General features: G+C 54.5%; 2 protein-coding genes across 2 annotated transcripts; both read right to left on the reverse strand.

Annotated features, from left to right (window-relative positions):
* Window positions 1–1,508: 1,508 nt before the first annotated feature.
* Window positions 1,509–6,021, reverse strand: TGME49_269720 (hypothetical protein; the record flags this gene model as incomplete). The annotated part of the gene is made up of 4 exons (XM_018781556.1): window positions 1,509–2,759; window positions 3,153–3,260; window positions 3,560–5,670; window positions 5,992–6,021. 4 exons carry the CDS (start codon window positions 6,019–6,021, stop codon window positions 1,589–1,591), a joined length of 3,420 nt encoding a protein of 1,139 aa, XP_018636592.1. The 3' UTR covers window positions 1,509–1,588.
* Window positions 6,022–8,539: 2,518 nt separating this feature from the next.
* TGME49_269710 (hypothetical protein) lies at window positions 8,540–20,146 on the reverse strand (the record flags this gene model as incomplete). The annotated part of the gene is made up of 13 exons (XM_018781555.1): window positions 8,540–9,181; window positions 9,466–9,842; window positions 10,086–10,173; window positions 10,615–10,767; window positions 11,445–11,527; window positions 11,716–12,178; window positions 12,534–12,668; window positions 13,064–13,257; window positions 13,950–14,022; window positions 14,435–15,711; window positions 17,002–17,080; window positions 17,508–17,648; window positions 18,734–20,146. 13 exons carry the CDS (start codon window positions 20,144–20,146, stop codon window positions 8,819–8,821), a joined length of 4,839 nt encoding a protein of 1,612 aa, XP_018636591.1. The 3' UTR covers window positions 8,540–8,818.
* Window positions 20,147–20,299: the final 153 nt, after the last annotated feature.

Below are 20,299 nucleotides of genomic sequence, written 5' to 3' on the forward strand. Positions count from 1 at the left end.
AGCGCGGAATCGTTGCTAGGCCTGCCAGCAGCACGCAGCCAACCCCGCTATTCGCGAACCACTGTTCTGGTAAAAAGAATGCAAGAAGACACGGCCAGACTACCATCGATAGCGATTGTCATGTCGACCGACTGCACGCAGCGGGTTTGCTGGTATTTGTCGTTAAACAATGTGAACGTCACCTAAAAATGTGTGACGTGCGTAAGACACCAGTGAATCTCGGGTACTGTGCGCACATTTGAGTACTTTTAACACAGAATATCGGTTGGGAAAACACTCCCGCTGAGAGAGTGTGATCTTCACCAGCAGACTGATAAAATCCAGTAAGGGAAAACACTCATACGTTGCGGAGTAGACGCAGCTCCATGGATGCTTGCAATTCAGGTTGATTACACTCACCTAAGTGGCTACTAGCAGTTCTTGTATCGCGGAATTGCCGTTCCTCTGTATGCTTGCCCATTAACTCCTCCCTCCATGACCCTGACCCACAAAACAATTTAGTTTTCTGGAGGAACGAGAGAATACGCAGTAACAGATCCATCCGTAGTTTGAGGCTGGTCGTTTAGCGCCGTGTTTCCAAAGCGACATCGTTTTTCTGCTGCGTCGGTCACCAGTTCACTTGCCGCGTCTGCTGACCGTGTGTCAAGTAGCTTAGTTATGTGAATGGTGGCCGCCTGAGTGCGGCCGACGTATTGGAGTTGTGCTGCTCATCAACAAGAGGTTATTTGTATACAAAAGCTAACAGCCTGTTGTCCCTTATAGTGCACTTTCCGAGTGTTGACGGAAGATGCGTTACCGGGAAGTATGGTGCTAGGACCACTCTGGTGAAGTGAACAGCCTGAAGAGAGCCGTCGGAAAACAGTAGAAAATAGGTATAACTCTCATAACATACTGAAGGTGACATGGATTGTACTTCCATGGCAGTTGTATTGTGCCATGCGTATATTCGACACCATACGGCTTCTGCAGGCAACTGCAGCGGTATTGCCGTTGCTTTCAGCTTTTGTAGAAGCCGCGTATGGCTCCACGCTTAAACTGCGAAAATACGAGAAGCTGACAACGGCGTGACAGTCCACAGCTTCTGCTACATCAGCGGTTTTCGAACTTCGTACATACCGTAATTATTCTTCTGTCAAGTCTCAGAGTACGCGATTTCATTGGTGTTACGGGGTTTGAGGATGGTTATAGTGGGTAAGCAAATAAGCCACACTCGATTCACAGGCGAAACATGAGCAACGGCGGTGGTATACGGAATAACAGCATCAGTTGTCCGTTTTCCCAGGTTTGTTCACTAGTTAACTAAGATCTTTTCCTGAGGTGTTTCCACCAGTGCGGGAATGTGCTGCTTCTAAGCCTCTCGCCTGATGAGCTGAGGCGACTCTTGCGGTTAGTCACACCGCCTGAACTCCGTCAGCTGCAATGTGCCTCTTTCGTGAATACACAGAAAGAAGGGTGAACAACGGAAACCATGTCCGGCAATAGCGGCAACAGAAAATCGGCATGCATTTGCCGCCGTCCATTTCAAAAGTTAGGCCCCCACAGGCCGGTGACTAGAGAGTTGTCTTTTCACAGCGGAAATAGATGATTCTTAGGTAGCGTTCACCCTTTTTGTGTAGCTGTCGTTTGCTCTCTGTAGCGTTGTTTCTGAGAGAGAGATAATCGTCGAGGAGCACCCTGTCGAACGTTCGTCTTGTCCTGGTACTTCTCCCGAGCCTCCCCGTACATCACGAATGAGCAGTAGGTCAACGGTATACAATAAAACCTGATGCTCTGTTTTGAGAAGATAATCGCGGGGGACGACGTGTTGCATCATAAGGCCATGCATGGCACAATATACTTCTTCCTGTACTGTCGACGATCTGCAGTCAGACGGATTCGTCGTTTCGCAGTTCATGTCCAGCATGCTCACAATAATATGAGCACACTTGAGAAACGGGTGGTTTACTCGAGATTGCAACCGCAAGCTCAGTGCCCGTTCATCCGTCCACATAGTCCATAGCGCTAGGGCACTCATCAAACACTGACGCCTGGCTGGGTTGTCAAGGCGCCATCCTTCATTCCTGGCGGCCGAAGCCACTGCGTTGACAACCTGAAGCAACAGGGGAGCATCGAGCTTCGACCTCTCTCTTTCTCTGCTGGGCACTGCCAAACTTGTTCGTGAGACGTATGACCAGAAGGTTGTGGCGAAAAGGGCGAGAGACAAGTTCCGCGCCGTCGCACTCCACCGAACCCCATCGTCCACTTTCTCGGGTGTCTGTTGCACTCTCTCTTCCGTGAAATGAGAGTTGTCGAGATTTGTGTCTCTAACTTCGTGCTCTGCATAATGAGGCTGATCAGTACACTGCAGGAATCTAAGCACGCTCCCAAGAGCGTCGGAAGACGATTCCTGTTTTGAACTCGACATCAGTTGCGTGGCTTGGCTGGTGGGAATCTCTCGAGGATTCGTCGTTTCGCCATCGCGTAATAAAAATCCGCCCTTGTGTTGGTGTCTGTCCCCCAAAGGCTCATCAGGTGCGCCATCGCTGCACATTCCCACAATCAACTCCAGAATGCCAAGGAAGCCGTACGTCTGGCAAACCGGGCTTTCCAGTTTTACCAGGCTGTTGGCCAAGCAACAAAGCAGTCCAACTGGAGCCTGCTGCTGGTACGTGAGACAGAGATTTTCTTCTCCATGAACGGCGGTCTTCCGCCTGGATGAGTGTCCGGCGTTCAGGCAACGCACAAAGTGTTCTAGGCGTTCGCTGATTGCGTTTGATGTACTGCGAAGACACAGGGATTACAGATCCACGTAAACAACAGCGTGACAAACACAGAACGGCTCTCAGAACAGAAATGCGATACACCGGAACGCATCTGCGATATGTCTGAAGCAACTGTAGCCATGTCATGTATTGCGCTAAACCATGATGTGACCGTCTTCTGCGATGTACACCCAGTTCAGGCCTGGCAGCCAACACTAGAATAGGGGCATCTTCAACCATAATTGTGGTTTCGTTTTTAATGTCTACTCAACAGTAAGCTGAGGTCCATCATTTGTGAGAAACCTACAAACGACTTTGTATCGCCTTTTCGTTGGCACGTATAACCAGGCGGGGTCACGGCAATCGTGGTGAACCCTCAATACCGGCACCTGGTCTACGGGGGCAGCTTACTATGGGGAGAGTTGGAAGCGGAGCCTACTGAATGCATTCAGAGTGAGAGTAAGCTCCTGAATGGTGAAACGTGTGATCCGACCACGTTGTTGAAGATCAGCGTCGGCCCTAACCAGTACACATACAAATTTTAAGTCCAACAGGATTCATGAGATACGCAGAAGTTCTGTCAGATGCAGCCCCCCTTTGCCCTTCTCTGTATCAGCTGCTAGCCATTGTCGCCATCGGCTGCCTTGAAATGGCTCTCTACCGCGCATGCACCGACCTGGCGTATTCAGTGGCTTTAACATTCGCAAGTGAAGAAATGCGAACTATCTACAAAGTTACAAACAGGCGAGCAGCTAACACGCCACTGGAGAGTGGTGCCTACTCGAGCAGACAACGGACCAACGGAGCTGAGGACTTACGCATACAGAGCCCGATGGTGTACAAGTTCCATCCTGCTCATGGCGTTGAGGATCATCGCCATATCTCGGGGTTGCATTGCGGACCAGGAGCCACTGGAGAATTCACCTTCCATCCCGGCGCGCGAGCCCTTTATCTGCTGTGGTGTTTCTCGCCCTCCGAGGTGGTTGCACAGCTCTGAAAGCAGATGCGTCGCCACTGCGGGTACGTCAGACGATAGCCGTGAGCTCTGAGCGCGTGAAAATCCAGTGTTGCCACCGCGAGAGGTGTCACCAGCAGGTGGAAGACACACATAACCCCCACGTTTCCCTGGCAGGTGGGAGGTCCTTTCTTGCTCCGCCTGTTCGATGTGCCACTCGTTGTGATCCGAAGTCGCTTGCGCTTGAGACCCGGCAACGAAACGCGAATCTGTCGAGGCCGCTTGAGTTTCCAGGTGTGGCCTGGTGCTGAGTGGCCACCTTGCGTCTTCCTTCCACCTAACGCCGTCATACAGCTCTTCATCGATTCCGTCCGAACTCGAACGGCAAGCCGCACCCGTGCCGGGGGGCTTCAACTCCAAAGACGCGACATTCAGAAATCCGGGTAGCGCATGCCAAAACAGCGCCACATACTTCGGGTCGCACTTGAACAAAAGTCGCTGTCCTGCGGTGAAAACGGTCCAAATAAGACTGAGAGGTGGCATATGCTGAACACGACTGCACGCATTCATAATTTCAACTACCTGCCTTTCCGTGAACTTTTTTTTCTCAACTGTCCCGACAGCCGTGCAGACAGCGTCGAAGACGGCGCCTTCGACCGGGTCCTGAGGCATGCGAGACAGAATATCCAGAAGCCGGCAGATGGACCTTGCATCTGACTGGAAACTTGCAGTGCCCTCGTCGCGAAGCCGCCGAAGAACTGCATGCGCCAGTTCCCTAATTGGTCCAGAAGCAGGCCAGACTGGAGAGGCACCAGAACTCTTCCAGCAGAAATTTTCGAGTGTCGCCAAAAGCATGACTGTATCCACGGGTGTCAAAAAGGGAACCATCGCATGCAAACGAGGGAGGCACGCTGAAAACAGTGACAGCTTCTTGGTGGTGTTCGTTTTCCCGAACTCGCATAACGCAAGCACAAGACTCGCGGCGTCGAACTCATGGACTGTATCCACCATTCTGCGCTCGAGGAGATCCAAAATGCCTTGAATCTGAGCAGAGGAACAATGGCGGGCACATGCATTCGCGAATCGAGCAATCAAGCGCGGCGTGAACGCCTCGGGATGTCGGGAAAGGCAACTGGATATGGCGGGGCAGAGGCTTTCGAGGAACTCGGCATCCAGAGGCGACGGTAGTTCCTTCGCAGACAAAGACAAATACGTCAAGGTCCGCGCAGAGAACGTGTGCTCCTCCTGTTTTACGCGCCTCTTTAGCGCCTCCACAGACTTTGGATTGATCAGCCCCAGCGACGCAAACGTGCTCACTAAATCGGCGAAGGTACCCAGTGGACACTCCTCGATGAGAGTCCCGACAATTTCCGAATCTCTGGCTTCGCTGCATCGTCCCGGCGCCTCCACGTCATCGCTGCGTCTTCGAGCACTGTTGCCACCACGAGTCATTTCCGCCACATTCACGGATACCACATCGTTTGTATTCTTGAGTTCCACGTGGATGGCTCGTGTCCTTCCCACACAAACATCAAGGAGATACCGTGCGTCATCTGTCATTCCTAAGGCCGCGAGGCATGCAAGCACGCGACCGACGGAGTTCTGCCGCGACAGCTGATAGCGCGGACCAAAAGCGACTTGTGAGATACGCTTAAGGGCGCATTTTGCAGAGACAGAGAAAGCATGTTCAGCCTGGTCAAAGGTAGGTTCGCTTTCCGTCTTGGCTCCAGGAGAATGACACAGGCCATGCCTAGACGACGGAACCCCAGCAGACGAACTCGTGATTGGGGACGCATGACAGTCTGACCAAGAGAACCATCTACGCTCCTGGTGGTGTCCACGCTGCGATCCATGGGTGTTGCCGGTAGCGCGCACAAAAGAGCGGCATTCCGGAGCGTCCGCCAGTTTGTGCTGGGAGATAAGGGATACGATGAAGCTCCTGAGTCTGGCAGCTCTTTGGCCGGTCCATTTCGCCTGAATTTCAGAGGACAACATCCCCGACAAAATGAGGGTTATTACTGTAAGAAATCCTGTGGATAGCTACTCTCGATGGTCTAGACAGACTGTCATGACAGACGGGAGACCCCAACTAAGCGGGTCGCTCTGCCACACTGCGAAATGGAATTCAATCTTGGATGAAGGGGAGAATATACGGGTTAGCTCAGTGCGCTTCAACTGGATCGACATCCTAGTTCAGTGGAAACAACTCGGAATTATGTCAGCGTACAAGCGTCACCGGCAAAGGTGAACTTAAGACAGGCGCTGTCTTGGAACAAGGAAGGCAGAAGAGCTCACCGTATTGGCTTGTAAGGTAGGAGCAGTCATACTGATGAATGTAAAACACGGCCAGGCGAGGTTGTGAATCGCCTGTGAATCCAGATGAAGTTGTCTCTCGTCGCGCCCGTTTCAATCAGGTAGACAACAGCGCACACCGGCCACAAGCCACAGTGAGACAGGAGACTGCTGTCGGACTCATGCCTCCTATTTCCGGCGAGAAAAAGGTAGGGAATTGCGCTTTGGCACTCCACGATCTGCAGCAACTGACCGGCGGTGTCAACGACAAACCGGGAACCAATCTAAATGAAAAAAGAGATTCTCCATGCCACTGCCTAGACCTGGCTGGAAAGCAAAAAGTACGATTCACTCGACGAAAGCAGCTGCTGGGTCGCGCGTGTCTATTTCTAGAAGGGGAGAAGAGAGCTGCCTGCAGCCACTGTACAAAGCGAACGGAAGTACGTGACAGTGTGGCTGTTGGAAGCTTTCTCAGGATCGACCCCCATTTCAGCTCAAGTTTCGCCACGGAGCGGGTCAAGTTCACACATGGAAGCATCGTCAACAAGAAGAAACGTGATGGAGAAACAAGAAATCGAAAACGGGTGGACTGTCGCCTCAACGTTGCAGTTGAGAAGACAGCGAACACACCGTCCGCACAGGAAATTCAGAGCCTCGGAAAGAAAGCAGGGCGCGTAGTGGGTACCCGTAACTGTCCAGAGTTCTGTGGTTCGATCATCATTGTTCCAGTTAATCGCCAGAATCAGACCCGTCAAATTGTTCGATGAAATGTTGTAAAAAACTGTCCACAGAGGAAATGTTGCTTTTCGTCCTGCAAGCAAAGGGGATCGCGCGAGTCTCAACTGAGCACCCCTCAAATTGCATACACTCGGGAGATCGCATGCGCTGGGGCTGATACTGAACACCGATCGCTCCTGCTGCAAACAATCTGCAGTTAGTAAGGATAAAAGAAGCTCTACAACAATTTCTTGTAGTAGGCTAGCACATGGAGACACCGTCTTCAAGCGGGTTCTACGGCGCTATTCTTCCCAACCAGACTGAGGAGCGACGTTAAGGTCACTACAAAGAAGCTACCTCGTTTGGCCGGCCGCGCGACGCTCGATTGTGCTCAACAGCCAAGAGTTATCCATCTTTCAGTACCACTAGCGGAGTCCTATCGAACTGCCAGCTATACGACTCTTTCGAGCAGGATATAAACGCAAAATAAGGTCTTAAAATCCGAGTATTTAGACATAAGACTCGCTCTTTCTAGTCACTTGCATACCGTTTTTCAAGTGGCCCAGGACCTCAGGTGGCCGTGAGGGGTCTCCCGGTCTCGGTCGTGCGAGTACACACATGTTTCCATTACATTTCGCCGTTGTTGCCCACCGACTCGCTACAAATTCACATTTATACCGCAATTACACCTCGTGCAAAACATGTACGCATTCACTTGCGGAAGTGTTGTTTCTGTAAGGTGGGTGAAGCGCATTTTCATATCGAGGGGGCTTTGATGGAGTGGATAAGATTCTCTGAGTATGTTTTAGATTATGTTAACATGTTTGTCTCTTGGATGATTTGGAAGCAAACTGACGTGCATGACGGGTCAGACTGATAAAATTGATCGCGCTGTAAAAAAATGGTGCCACTGGTGATGGTGCTGAACTTCACGATTCTAGCATCGGATGCGTCGGCACGGAGGTCACTCGGAAAGTCTGCCGTTTCCAAGAAGTCAACGGAGGCAAGAATGCGAGTGTTTCATGCACTCGAGCTGGGCGCCTGTTCACGAGAAGCGTTGGAACGAATTTTATAATCGTCCGAGCACAGTGTTATTTTGTTTGCCAACTCTTCCACGTAAAACGCTACATAGGTGCCCTCAAAAAAACATTCCCCTTTTTACGCGACCTACCTCCGCTTGCGATCGTCAGTGCATAGAATATAGCGCTGAACATTTTAACACTCCTGTGGTAATTGCCGCAATTCCACAGTCTCGCTCCAGGTTAGGAATTTTTGAGGAGCCCCCATCGACGCGGCCTGCTCTCCGGTACCTAAAAACTTGCACCGCTGTGTTGCAGCGGGACAGTTCTAGCGGTTTCGAACGAACTGCACATCGGCCAGGGAAAACCAAGTTTGTTTCGCGTAGCTTAACGGCCGCCAACACGAATCCTCAGACAAAACTCCCTCTATAGCCGGATCCCACCGGCGTGTTTCTCCATTTTAGATTTCAACCGGTGCCGCGCGCGCCACGCTCTCATGTCTCCGGAGTCTATTTCCATCTCAAGCGCTGAAAGCCAGCAACAAGTGGGAAGTGTGGTCACGGCCTAGCAGGACCGCCCTGTAAGTGCATGCTTGTTGTCCCTCGCTTGCATGCAAGAGGCAAAGAAGTTTTGCCAAAATCCTCTATGAGTGAACCTTTACGTAGATCGATAGACTACCTCAAGTGGCGCGTATCGTGGGTCCCCGAGCCGCTCCATCACAGACAACCAACACGGGAAAACTGAACCAACACACGAGCTCCCGACTCTCCATGTTCCTCATTTCGCTGAGAAAACTCCGATGGGACCGAACGAAAGTGGAAAACGCAGATTTGATAAAAAGTCATCCGTTCTCGATTACGAATAACGTTCCCACACTGTTGGCAGCCACAGCGCTTGCCTCTACCACTGTCTTGAAAAATCTCTGAAGGAAACTGCAGTTCCCAGTGTGCCTCTCCCGGGGTGCGCGCAGTACGCCCTTGAACCCTTCACGTCCTCGGAAGCGCTCACAACGAGCAACCCAGCCTGGCCTTTCCTCAAAGCGCCTCTTTCCTTCAAGCGACTCTCTGAAACCTCCGAAGACCCCGGACACCGGTCTACCTTCTTCCTCTCCCGCTTCCCTCTTCTTCAGCCACGCCGCGGCCCCTATCCCCCGCCGGTCCCCTTCCTTCCGGTCGCCGGCCCCCTGCGGGGTGGCCTCCTCGACCTCGAGGGGGGCCTCTTCCCCGACCCGGCGCTTGCGGAGGAAAGCCACTGGAACGCCCAGCGCATGGTGTCCCTGCTCCAAATCCTTCAGACTGAGGTGGAAGGCCAAAGATGCCGTGGGGCGGCGGCTGCATGAAGCCTGGAGGAGGCAGCGCCACATAGGGCGGTCCGAACGGCGGGAAACCTGGAGCCCCCATCGGGGGGAAACACGGAGCCGGAAAAAAGGGAACGCCTGGAGGGCCTGCCACCAAGGGCTGAAGGACAGACAAAACAGACACTCACAAGACAACAGTGAGGACTGCGCTAGCTTACAAACCCCTCTCCCCAGATGATTGAATCGTGTCTTGCAACCCTGCCTTTTCTTTTGCCTGGCTACAGTCGTCCACATTTTACGCCTGGAACGCCCAGCGTCTCGAAGAACCATCAGCTGTACGCGGATAACTTTGAAGCTTTCTCTGGGAAGGATTCACTGCGAACGCTCCGGCGCATTCCGGCATCCATAGACGCATCGGTTTTCGCTCGGAATTCTCTGTCTCACCGGTCCAGGAGGCAAACCAAAAGGCGGCATTGCCAACGGCCCCCCAGCCGCAGGGGCGGAACCCGGCAGCCCTCGGCTGTCCCCATCGGCCGCCGGGTCAGGCCTTCGAGTGCCTTCGTCAGATGTCCCTCGAGAAAGTCCCTCGAGGGGAAGGCTCATGCCTTTCGCCACATCGTCGTCCACATGTAGCTTCGGCGCGGGCGCCCCTTGGGCATCAGACGAAATGGTAGGGATGGCGAGAAAAGAAAAAGGAGTAGTTGCGAAAAGCTGCTTCGGGGGCTCCACTCTAACAGGCGGCGACTCCGGATGCGGCGGCACCGGAGCAGGTGGCGGGCTCGGGTACGCATGCGGAGGTTTCCCGTCCGAGAAATCAAGCGCTGAAGAAAAACAGCAAAGCGTCGACATGATTCCCCTGCAAAGACACATGTCCCTCACACACTCACGACTGGGGACTGGTCAGTCGTGTGCCGGCGGCTACCCCTGCTCCTCTCCTAGATCTGTCCCCAAGCATCTGTCTCGAAATATCAAAGATCCGAGTTTTCCGAACTGAAACCTGGCGAACGTGACGATCCCATGAGATTGAAAAGTGCAACACATTGTCCGATTTCTTCTTCGCTCACGCAGAGGAGTCGTGAACTTCATCGGGGCGTCGCGCCGGTGCGTATGACTTTCTGTTGCAGGCTTCGTCCCGCTCACGCGGTGCTCCCCCTAAAAGACAAAGCACAAAAAAAATTTAAAAAAAGCGAGCCGCAGGCTCTGTTTCGTGAAAAACGCCGGTGTACACTCTAGTGTGGAACTTCACGGTGGAAACGGGAGAAATCAGGTTCCCATCGCTCTCTGACGTATTCGGTACGGCGTCACTCGTCGACCTCCAACTTGGCTCACTCCGTAACGAAGTGGGGAACTTAGAAGAACCAAGAGGACTGCCCGTGCGAAAGCACCAGATGCATTGGAGAAAGAACAGCCTGCTGGGCAGGAACGAAAACCGTAAACTCTACATGCTGAACCCGAGGTAGACGAAACTCGTTGAAGCAGTTGGATGCGCAAGAATGCTCTCTGCCTAAGCGACTGAAGACACTGTTTTTTCAAGAGCTGTTCTGCACGCATGCCCTCCCCGTCCCCAAGTTAAGGCACCGCAGAGACACGTACAGATCCGGTCGCAGTGCAGCCGTCGATCTCCTTGTAAGTATGCATGCGACGAAGTCTGTCAAAGCTGTCGGCTTCGGCCTTGCTCTGACGCAGGCACGCGAGGTGCTCTGCTGCCTCATCTCCCTTCAGTTTCTGTCCATTCTTCACGGACGCCTGCAGACACACCATCACAAAAAGAAGCGTCTAAAGCACTTCCCAACGCTAGAGGAATGCCTGCAAATGTTTGGAGTACCAGCATTCAGTGAAACCAGACAAAGATATAGAGGGGACTTGCGATGCAGAGCACACGGATAAAATACAAAGGTCTAGCCAAAGTAGACAGGAAGTACGTACACACCGTATCACCCGATTAACTCAAGAACTTGTAATCTTCTTATCGAGCGAATGCCACTCGTTCTCTTGCTATGGCTTTCCTTCTCTCTGTCATGTCCCAGCGGCTTGAATTCGAGATCATCTTCCCCCACCTGCCGACGAGGGCAGAGCGCGCTGCAGGCTAAGTTCTCTTGTGTCCCGCGTGAAGTATCGTGCCGCCCATCGTACACTTGCGAAACCAACGCAGGCATACAAGCCGTTAGGCTACGGCAGTCACTAAAACTCAAACGCCTCTCCCAGCTGTTCGGCTGTACGACGTATCGGCGGGCTGGATCCTCATTGGACTACCTGGTCAGGAACTGGATGAACCCCTTCTACTCCCGATAAGGATGGATTTTATACTCAAGTCTTCTGTTCTCTCTATGTTTGCTCGGTATGAAGAAGATTCACGTCTTGCACAGTTGAACCACTGCTGGTGGGTCGTCAAGGAGCGCATCGCCCCCTGCTCTAGAACTTACGTTCACGACGCGAGGCTCATCAAGATTATTGAAGAAAACCATGTCTGCAACCGCTTGCCGGGTCGGACAGAAATGGACGCGACCTACGAAAACAAACTCAAAACGACTCACTCCAGATTCTCCATAAAACAACGCATCTCGGCCACAGAAACCGCTCGAATGAATGGCTCCCGATCACGCGGCTCCCCGTGAGGCAAGACCTGTGCAGCAACGAGAAAGACCGGAGACACCCCAGAACTCCTGTCTTTAGTTCTGAAAAGGTAAAACTCACGTCTATGATCCTCCGTGGCTTTTCGCGGAACGGGCTGGACCTCCTGGACCTCGTCAGTGTCTGCCGTCGGCGAGTACGTTCCTTCGATTTCAAGTCGCCGTTGCTTGTCTTTGTCTTCCAAGTTCCAGCCAAGCTCCTCGAGAGAGCGCAGTGCCTCCTCCACTCTCGCCTTTCTCTCGCCCCCGAGCGCACTCTGCTTCCCAGTCTCTCGGCGTGTCTCCTCGCCGCCGTTCAGCGCCGACCGGCCTGTCTCCGTTTCCGGTGCAGCGTCAGTCATGGGTGACTCACTTCGCGCACCAGGCCGGGGCAGTGCAGGCGCCTCAGAAGCCCCCACGGAAGGAGCCTCTCCCTGAGCAGCTCCTCGCGAGAGAAACGAATCCGCTAGCCTCGAGGTCGAGCGACCTGCTTCTGACGCGGCGCTGCCAGGTGCCCTTGCCGGAGTCTGCACTTGCCCGTCGGAAGGCTGAGGAGTCCGCACACACAAGCCATGAGTACGTCATGGAAGAAAAAGAACAGCGCCAGCTCTCCTCTGAAAACGTCGACCCTGCACCCCACTGCAAGCGATCACTCTAGAAATGCCAAAAAAAACCGAAAAGTGTACGGGAGCGGCCGACGGGCCCCACGCTCGCCGCAAGCGACTCAAAATCCCGCTGTTCCACTGCATGCTCCTCAGTTGCTCTCGGAGACAGAGACCGGCGTCAGTCTGCACTCGAGAGAAGTAAACCCTACACCGTCTCGCCGCACAACCCCCCAGGGACCCAACATGTCCCCGTCCAGAACTGAGAGACGAACTCGCCGGTGCGAAAACGAGTCCTTACCTGAGATGGAGCGAACATCGCCCTCCACTTCTCCAGCAACTTCTCCGCCACGGCCGAGACTTCCTCGCTGCATGCTTCAAAGTCACACTTCAACACCTTCTTCCGCTGCGCCATGCCTCGGACGAGAAGGCCGATCTGAAGGCAAAAGCGGACGCCTTTCCAGAGAGGTAAATCGAGTTTAACAGGTTTTCTTCAACGCGGAAGAATGTCTCTGCCCGACGGCGTGAAACACTGTTCAGCTTCGAAGTGGAAATCTCACGACAAACTTGTGGTGACAGGAGACGCACTGGTCACACGACTGCAACATTACCCTGTCGTTCGTCCATGACCTTCCCTGCTCTCAAAGCCGCTTAACGCTGTCTGGTGGGCCTTCTGCATCCCCTACGTCTCCTGTCTCTTCTACTTCTCCTCTCTCTTTTCTCTGGCTCGTTTCTCTCTTCTCTCTGTCGCCTTGCCTTTGAGCCCCAGACCCTTCGCGCCAGACACCAGAGCAGAGGCGGGAGACGTCCGAGGAGGGCAGCGGCACGTACCTTGGCCTGAGCGATGTCCTGGCGAGTCGGCCGGAGCCGATGGAGGAGTTTGAGGACAGAAATCAGCATGCCTTCGTGCTCTTCGACGCTCTCTGGAGATGTTGCGAGTCCTTCCATCCATTCGCGAAGAAGAAGAAGTCCACTCTTCCGCAGGAACTGAGGAAGAGCTGCGTCAGCCGAACGCAGGAGAATTCCTGGACGCAAAAGAATCACAGGACCGAACGCAGGTTCAGAACTCCCCTTCAGTCGTCTATCGGAAGTCAGTGGGAATAGCTCCCTTTTGCGCTTGACAACGATCCCTGCATCGAACTTTTAAATGCGCAGTGGATGGCATACGGAAGGAGCGCATGGAAAGTCTCAAATCGATATCCATGTAACAAGCAGACATCTAGCGTTCTCTGAAACACAGATTCCTCCTTTCTCCCCGTTAGAATACACTCAAAGCGCCAGGAGCCAAAAAAACTCGTGAATATCCACACTCAGTGCCGAGACGGAATTGACACCCATAGGGAGGTTCACGCACTCGTGCATAAAAAAGGTCGATTTAACGGGGCACAGAAAGCCGGAACTTCACAGGCACATGCGACTGCGATACGGTTTCTGACTGTACTCTCGCATGCATCAACGCTCTCCACCGCTCGCTCAGATCTCGAACACACCTTTTACTTACAACTGTATGGAGCGCAACAATCCCTTGAAAGAAAAGAACTTGGTAGAGTGTTGTCATTCCCCGCCAACCACCCCCGCACTCGGTTTCCGTGAATCGCCTCAGTGCGTGCCTACCGCATCCCGAAATGCAATCGAGCGCGTTTCGGTGGCAAGAACATCTCTTGCATGCACACATAAGTTTTTGAAGGCACGATCGCCAGGAGTTTGCGAAACTTACGAATGGAAAAGTGTTGCGCCCAAGGCTCGACACACAACTCCTTCATTGCTGTCACGAACATCGCCACACAGGCCTGTAAGCAAAGCAGAGACAGTGAGGGCCAGAATGGAAGACTTCAAGCCCCCCAGAGCACGCGAAACGGAGAAAACCGCGGGTCTCTCCCGCAGTGCAGCCCACAGGAAAAGCTCTCCTTGACAAAGTCTTCAGCACCTGCGTTGACGAATTCCATTCGTCGCATTTTCGCGAAATATCGGAACCAAACTACACGGGTTTGAGTTCGTCTCATCGCTTGAAGGTCTGTCTTCTTTAGTGTCAAGGCCCACACGTTCGAGGTACGCCATCTCAATGCAAACCTCCACAAGGACGGAACCCCAACTTTCTTTGCTTCTAACCTTCTCTTCTGTGCAGAACATCATTCCGACGACGCATGAGCAATGTCTTCTTCCCTGTCACCCCTCTTCTCCATCGAGACCTGGGAAGCGTACCTCCTTGAGCACTGGAAGTTTCTGTTCACCGTCCTGTCTACAGAATCTCTGCAGTCGCGCCTTCAGCGTGGCGCGATCTAGCGGGCTCCCGCCTGTGCGCGTCGTGCCCCCGCCTCCTGTGTGGGGGTACTTCTTCAGGTGTTCAGCGCCGCCCTTGGCAGTTTCTCTCTTCTTCCGCTCGCGCGAGGTAGCAGTCCTCGCAGCTGTCTCATCCTCGCTGCTCGAGCTGCTGTCGCTGCTCGTGTCGCTGCTCGTGTCGCTGCTGCTGCTTGAAGCAGCCTTTGTCGGTTTCCCCACGCGACCCCGGCCCGCACTTAGGCCCAAGCCTCCTCGCTTCGCACTCGTTCTCGCCTGAGCGCCGTGGGCCCCACCTCCGGCACCTCCGTGCGGTGGGGCCTTCTCCCCAGCTCCTGCGGAGCGTATCGAGCTCTGCTGGAGTCGCCGCATCGCCGCAGAGCGTGGCATCCACTTCTCCGGTCGCTGGTCCGGAGTGCCGAACATGGCGCCTCGATTCAGCGGGGCACTTGCCCCTGTTCTGGAAAGAAGGCCCAGGGCCTGGCGCCGCATTGGGCTCTGGCCCAAGGCCTGCGTGCGGCTTCCCACGCCGCCGCGGAGACCAGCGCCGCGTCGGCCGCGCCCGCCGGTCTGAGTGGGAGGGCGACTGGAGCCGCCGCGATCTACGCGACTCGATCCAACCTCGCCTCGGAGGCTGTCATCGTCGTCGCTTGCGGTGTACTGGGGCTTCGACTTGGCCTGGTCAAACGCGGTCGCCTGGTCTGCGTACGCCCAGCCCGCGGTCGAATACGAGGGCCGAGATGGCCCCTCGTCGTCGCTGCTCGGCCCCGACGGCGCGTGAATGACGCAGCAGCAGCAGCAGTCCTGCACGTTCAGCTGGGCGCGAAGGCGAGCGTCTGCACCAGCGGCCTCACCTGTCTCTCCCGCCTTCTCAGACGACGCTAAGAGCGGGGCGAGAACCAGGTTCAGACAAGTAGACGAACAGCAGGGGCAACACGAGGCGTCTTGGTCAGCACTCACGTGGATGAGGTCGTGCTTCGAGGGAATGGACTCGCGAGGTGGCTTCCCCGGTCGAGGCGCGTGGCGCACAGCCTCTGGGGACGCGTTCGGCTCTTGGGAAGACGCAGACATGTCCGTCTCTGCATGAGCGACTGCCAGCTCGAGAATGTCGCTCTCAGAGATTCGAGGCGGCGACGGCTCCCTAATTGACCGAGGGAACTCCGTGAGGGAAGTGAGCAGACGCCGCGTTGCGAGTTGTTTGCCTGGAAACACAGCAACAAACAGAAGCAGAGAAATCAGAGAGAGAGACTTTTTCAGTGTCCACCACCAATCATTCGTGGTCGCTAGCGTCTTAAGCCTCGCCTTCGGAGCATAAACGTTGCCGTGGAACGACGCGGGCCTCGAAAAACCATGACTCGACCACCCTTTGTGGCGCCAGAGAAGTTCAACGCCTCTCACACACATGCAGAGGTGATGTCTCGTCGTGAAAACAGAAAATCCCTTTCTGCTTAAATACGCCCGTGGTAACGTGAAAATCTACAGACGGAAAAAAACGCGCTGCTGGGCCTGGCTGGATCTCCACATCAGAGCCGCAACAGTTCTGCCAGAGCCTTCGTGGGGACCCTGAAGGTGGAGGCGAGTCCGCAACCCTTTCGGGTGTCACTGTGCGAGTTTGATGCCACCGCCGTGCAGAGACAGAGTTGTCCTCTCGCTGAGAAAGGTAGCTTGCCACTGTCGGCCCTATCGCGATTTTTGGCACCTACGAAGACCCCAGGGAGTCCCGCACAAGAGCAGCTAGTGGGCAGAAAGTTGAGACACCTCCCCACGAGCGGAGCTCAAATTTCCAGATTGTTCCCGCTTCGCAGGCATGCACAGATCAGCTACCAGTCGTGGGTGAGCTTGCGGCACGCGGAGCGCCTAGGCAACACTTGTCTCTCTGCCATCATCCGCTGGAACCCCCCGTCAAGGGGATTTTCGGTCTCTCGATGCGAACAAGAACAAGACGACCGAAGACGTCGCTGGGGACAACACACTACGAGGTGCAGCTATCGGCTGTGACGGTCCAGACCAGGACTTGTACATTCTCGTGGGAAGGCTAGGAGGTCAAGTGGCTTGATAAGAAATGGAGGTGCTGGGAGAGAAGTCTGCAACTGTTCTCACAGTGAACCGGGTTTCGACTGTGGCCCGGTCTTTCGAACGTTCCAGAGATCCACGCGCGTGGCAACGACAGCGGCTCTAGGAAGTCACAACGAAGTGTCGCCTGTCCCGGAGGGCCGTGGCTGTTCGACGCGTCTCCCACATGGACAGGAAAACGTTTTGATCCTCAGGTTCCCAGACAGCAGAAAAGTCAGCTGAGGCCCTTCGCCACTCGAGAGAGCACACACGACGGCGGAGGTAGCAGTCTGCACCGTCCGCACTCGATTCTCCCGCCTCGGAAGTGAACAAACGGAGCGCTTCGTTCGACAACGGTTCGACAGCTAGCAGTGAAGCTTGAACCTGTGTGAGGCGCCTAAGCGCAGAGACTCCTGCGCCGCGAAAAACATCTCACGTACATTCGAGCGCGCCGGCGAGAAGCGAAGTCATGTCGACGCGTCGAGGAGCACACGCTGTCATGAGGGCCGTCGCCACACCCTGGTGACAACATGCACGCAACACAGGTCTGGAAAAGAATGCAAGAGAAAAACGGCGGTGTAAGGCACTGCTGCTTGCTGGGAACTCACGCGGATGTCCGGACGACAGCCAACTCGAGCACAATGTCATACAGACTGGAAATAGTGAAACCTAGGGTCGCTGCGCGCTAAGCTGCTCATACAAAAAAGTCAGCGATATTTAGTCTGACGAGATCGTCCTCTCCGGACAGGGAATTCTTGACGACTTTCAGGAATGGAAAAACCTACAATCCCTTGCTCTCGGTAGGCGTGTTCCCCCGTGAACTGATCTATCCACGCAAATCCAGTTCCACACTGTGCGTGTGAATACGTGATCCAGATCCAGAGAGTCCCCTTATGGGAGGTGCCCCCAACCCAGGAGGTGTCTGTGTCTTCTTTTCTACTCGTACTTCGTTGGACACGGCGTTAAGACCTCCTTTTGAAATCTGCTGCTCAAGCAGTTCTTGGGCATCCGCGACTTGCTGTGTGTAGATGGTCCAGAGCTTCTTTGTGATCGCTTCTACGTACACCTCCAGCTCCCGGTCCGCCTCCTACACAACGCATGAATCGCTCAAAGAAACAAGAGCCGTTATTCGTTCACATGCACGGGAAAAACGGTGTTCAAGAGGTACAAAAATATACACGATGCTAACCTGTCAGTCGCGAACACTGCCTCGTGCTAACGTTTCGACGCGTACGCTCTGAAGTCACTCCCCCACCACGACAAGCCTTCTCTTGCAGCAATGTCCAGGAAGACACTTGCATGTGCTTGGGGTGTGCCTGTCCCTCAAGTCTCATGATTCCGCTCATCGACATGTAGACGGGTCCTCGCGGTTCGACGCTGGGCTGACACCACCTGTGGCTCCCCGCATTCATTGACACTGGGTTTAACATCAGCTGTCTGAACTGTTTCCAAACAAGCCTAAGCGGTCCTGGATAATCTGACCCTAATGACAAGCACTCAGTGACGGTCAACTTCCACTGCAGAAAAACACCCGTGTCCAGACGACACAGCAGTCGTATGTCCGCCTCTAGGAGGTTGTGTGCTACGAAGCCATAAGAAGAAACAGTTTTTGCCGTGAGTGTGTTTGGGGAGAAGGGGAGTCGGGAGAGGGGGGTGGGGGAAAGGCTACGCGGTTGAAAGATGTAGTGTGACAGCTACAGAGAGACATGTCACGAGGCAGCCTGAATCTGCAACAAGCTGCTTCGAAGACGCGAACCAGGCATCGGCGGCACTGTCTGGGACAGCGCAGCTACTCCTGCGTCGAGGCATCACTACATGCGGATTACAGAGAACTTCGGCAGCACTGGACTGGCAAACGTTCTTCCTTTCCGACGCAGGTTCCAAAAGAAGTGACGGCCACGTCAAATGTACCCATCGTACCGGTGCCAGCCAGGTCTGGAAGCGGATGGAAGAATTTTTTCTCTCAGAGCCTCAAAGTTTTCTGAAGGTCGCTTTTCGCAGCCCGCGAACTGGGTCTCGAAGAGTCTAGTGAACCGAAATGTAAGTGGCAAATCTACCTGCTAAGAAGCGCCCGGACCAGAACTCCAAGCTCGGGGCGAGAAGCACTTCGAGCCTCAGATCGTCGAAGGGGCCAATGCGAAGCCTCATGAAACTCATGCGCTTGTCTCTTACCTGATCAGAGTCTTCGGGCGAAGAATCCCCATCTGTGTGTCCATCCGAGGGTTTGCTTTTCCTTTTCTTGGAAACACCACTGCGGCGACCGCGAGGTTCATCCTCCGAGTCGCTCGATGAGGCATGAGCATTTGGAGTGCGTCGTTTCTTGAGTCGTTTCTGTCTGGAGAGAGGCTTCTTTGCGCCACCTTCTAAGCCGCCGCCTTCGCGTGCCTTGTTCTGCTCTTTGGCCGTTTTTCCATCTCCTTCCTCGCCAGGTCTCTCTTTCCTTTTCTTCGTGGGAGATTCGTCACCCTCGTCTGCCTTCTTGTCCCCGCGCTTCTTCTTGGGGCGCAGCAACGCGCCTTCGTCGGAGTGTTCCTTCTTCGTTTTCTCGCGTCTGCGATAGCTTTCATCTGTCTCGGCAGCATGTTGCCCGCTTTGGCTAGCACCCCCAGAAGCATCTCCCGCGGGTCTGTTGTCGGCGTCTGCCTTTGCCTCGCCCGACTTCTGGTCTACCTCGTGCTTGCATGGAGCACGTGGCTTTTTGGCGTCTGCATGCTGCCAAGGCACGGCTCCTGGTGCGTCTGTGCCGGCTTTTACGGGAAGAGTGTGCGCGCCCGACACATCGGTTCGTTCCACATTCGGATTCCGAACGTATGAGGCCTCGGCTTCCCAGTTGAAATTGGCGCGCTTGGAGTCTGCCGCTGACTCTGCGTCTTTTTCGACATCTACGTGGCTCCTGAATTCCCCCCTGCTGTCGCTATCTAGTCCGTCGCGGTCTAACTCCGAGGGCTGTCCTAGCGTCTCTACCACGGAGGAAGACACGGAATCGGACCTGCCCGGCACAGTTGGTGAGAGGGGAGAAGAAACAGCAGGGACAGAGAGCTGGGAAGCTTCGCGGTCGCGTCTCACCGCAGACGCAACATTGCTGGAGTCGCAAGCAGTTCGACACCCACGGTCAGAGACAGTCGACGATGCAACAGGAAGCGAGGACTGCTCGTCTTCGAGCCTGGATACTGAAGGAGTCAACACGCGAGCCGCCGGGACAACCCCGGAGAAAGCGGTGTCAGTGACTTGCACTGCAACCCGAGAGGTCGGATCCGCTAGGACTGGAGTGGAAACATTTGTCGCTGCTCGGTCGAGCAGCAGCGACGAAGAACCGGTGTCTGCCACGCTGTCGTGGATGTATGTACACTGTGTTGCCGCTGCTCCCGGCGAAGCTACCATAGTTTGAGGGTGGGTCGTGTTCGCCGCTAGCGGAGAAACGGAGGATGCACGTTCATTTCCCCCATCACCGTCACGAGGCGATGAGGTGTCAGCAACGAAGTTCGTCATGCTCGCAAAAAAAGTGGAAGCACCACGCGGTGGGAAAAGCTCAAATGTGGACAGAGTAGAAGGGGGCTGTTCGCGAACTGGTACAACACACGGCATGCGTGTATACGCAAGCTCTGACAGCAGCGGCAAAACGAGGTGACGAGGAAAGTTCACGCTGAGATCTACCCCACCAATCCAAATGGAGGAGAGTACAAGAGGGGAAATGAAAAGCCAAGGTGCGGCACTCACCGACCAGTTACCTGCTCCGCC

The sequence above is a fragment of the Toxoplasma gondii genome, chromosome VIII (assembly GCF_000006565.2).
Source record: "Toxoplasma gondii ME49 chromosome VIII, whole genome shotgun sequence".
In the NCBI taxonomy this organism is placed as follows: Eukaryota; Apicomplexa; class Conoidasida; order Eucoccidiorida; family Sarcocystidae; genus Toxoplasma; species Toxoplasma gondii.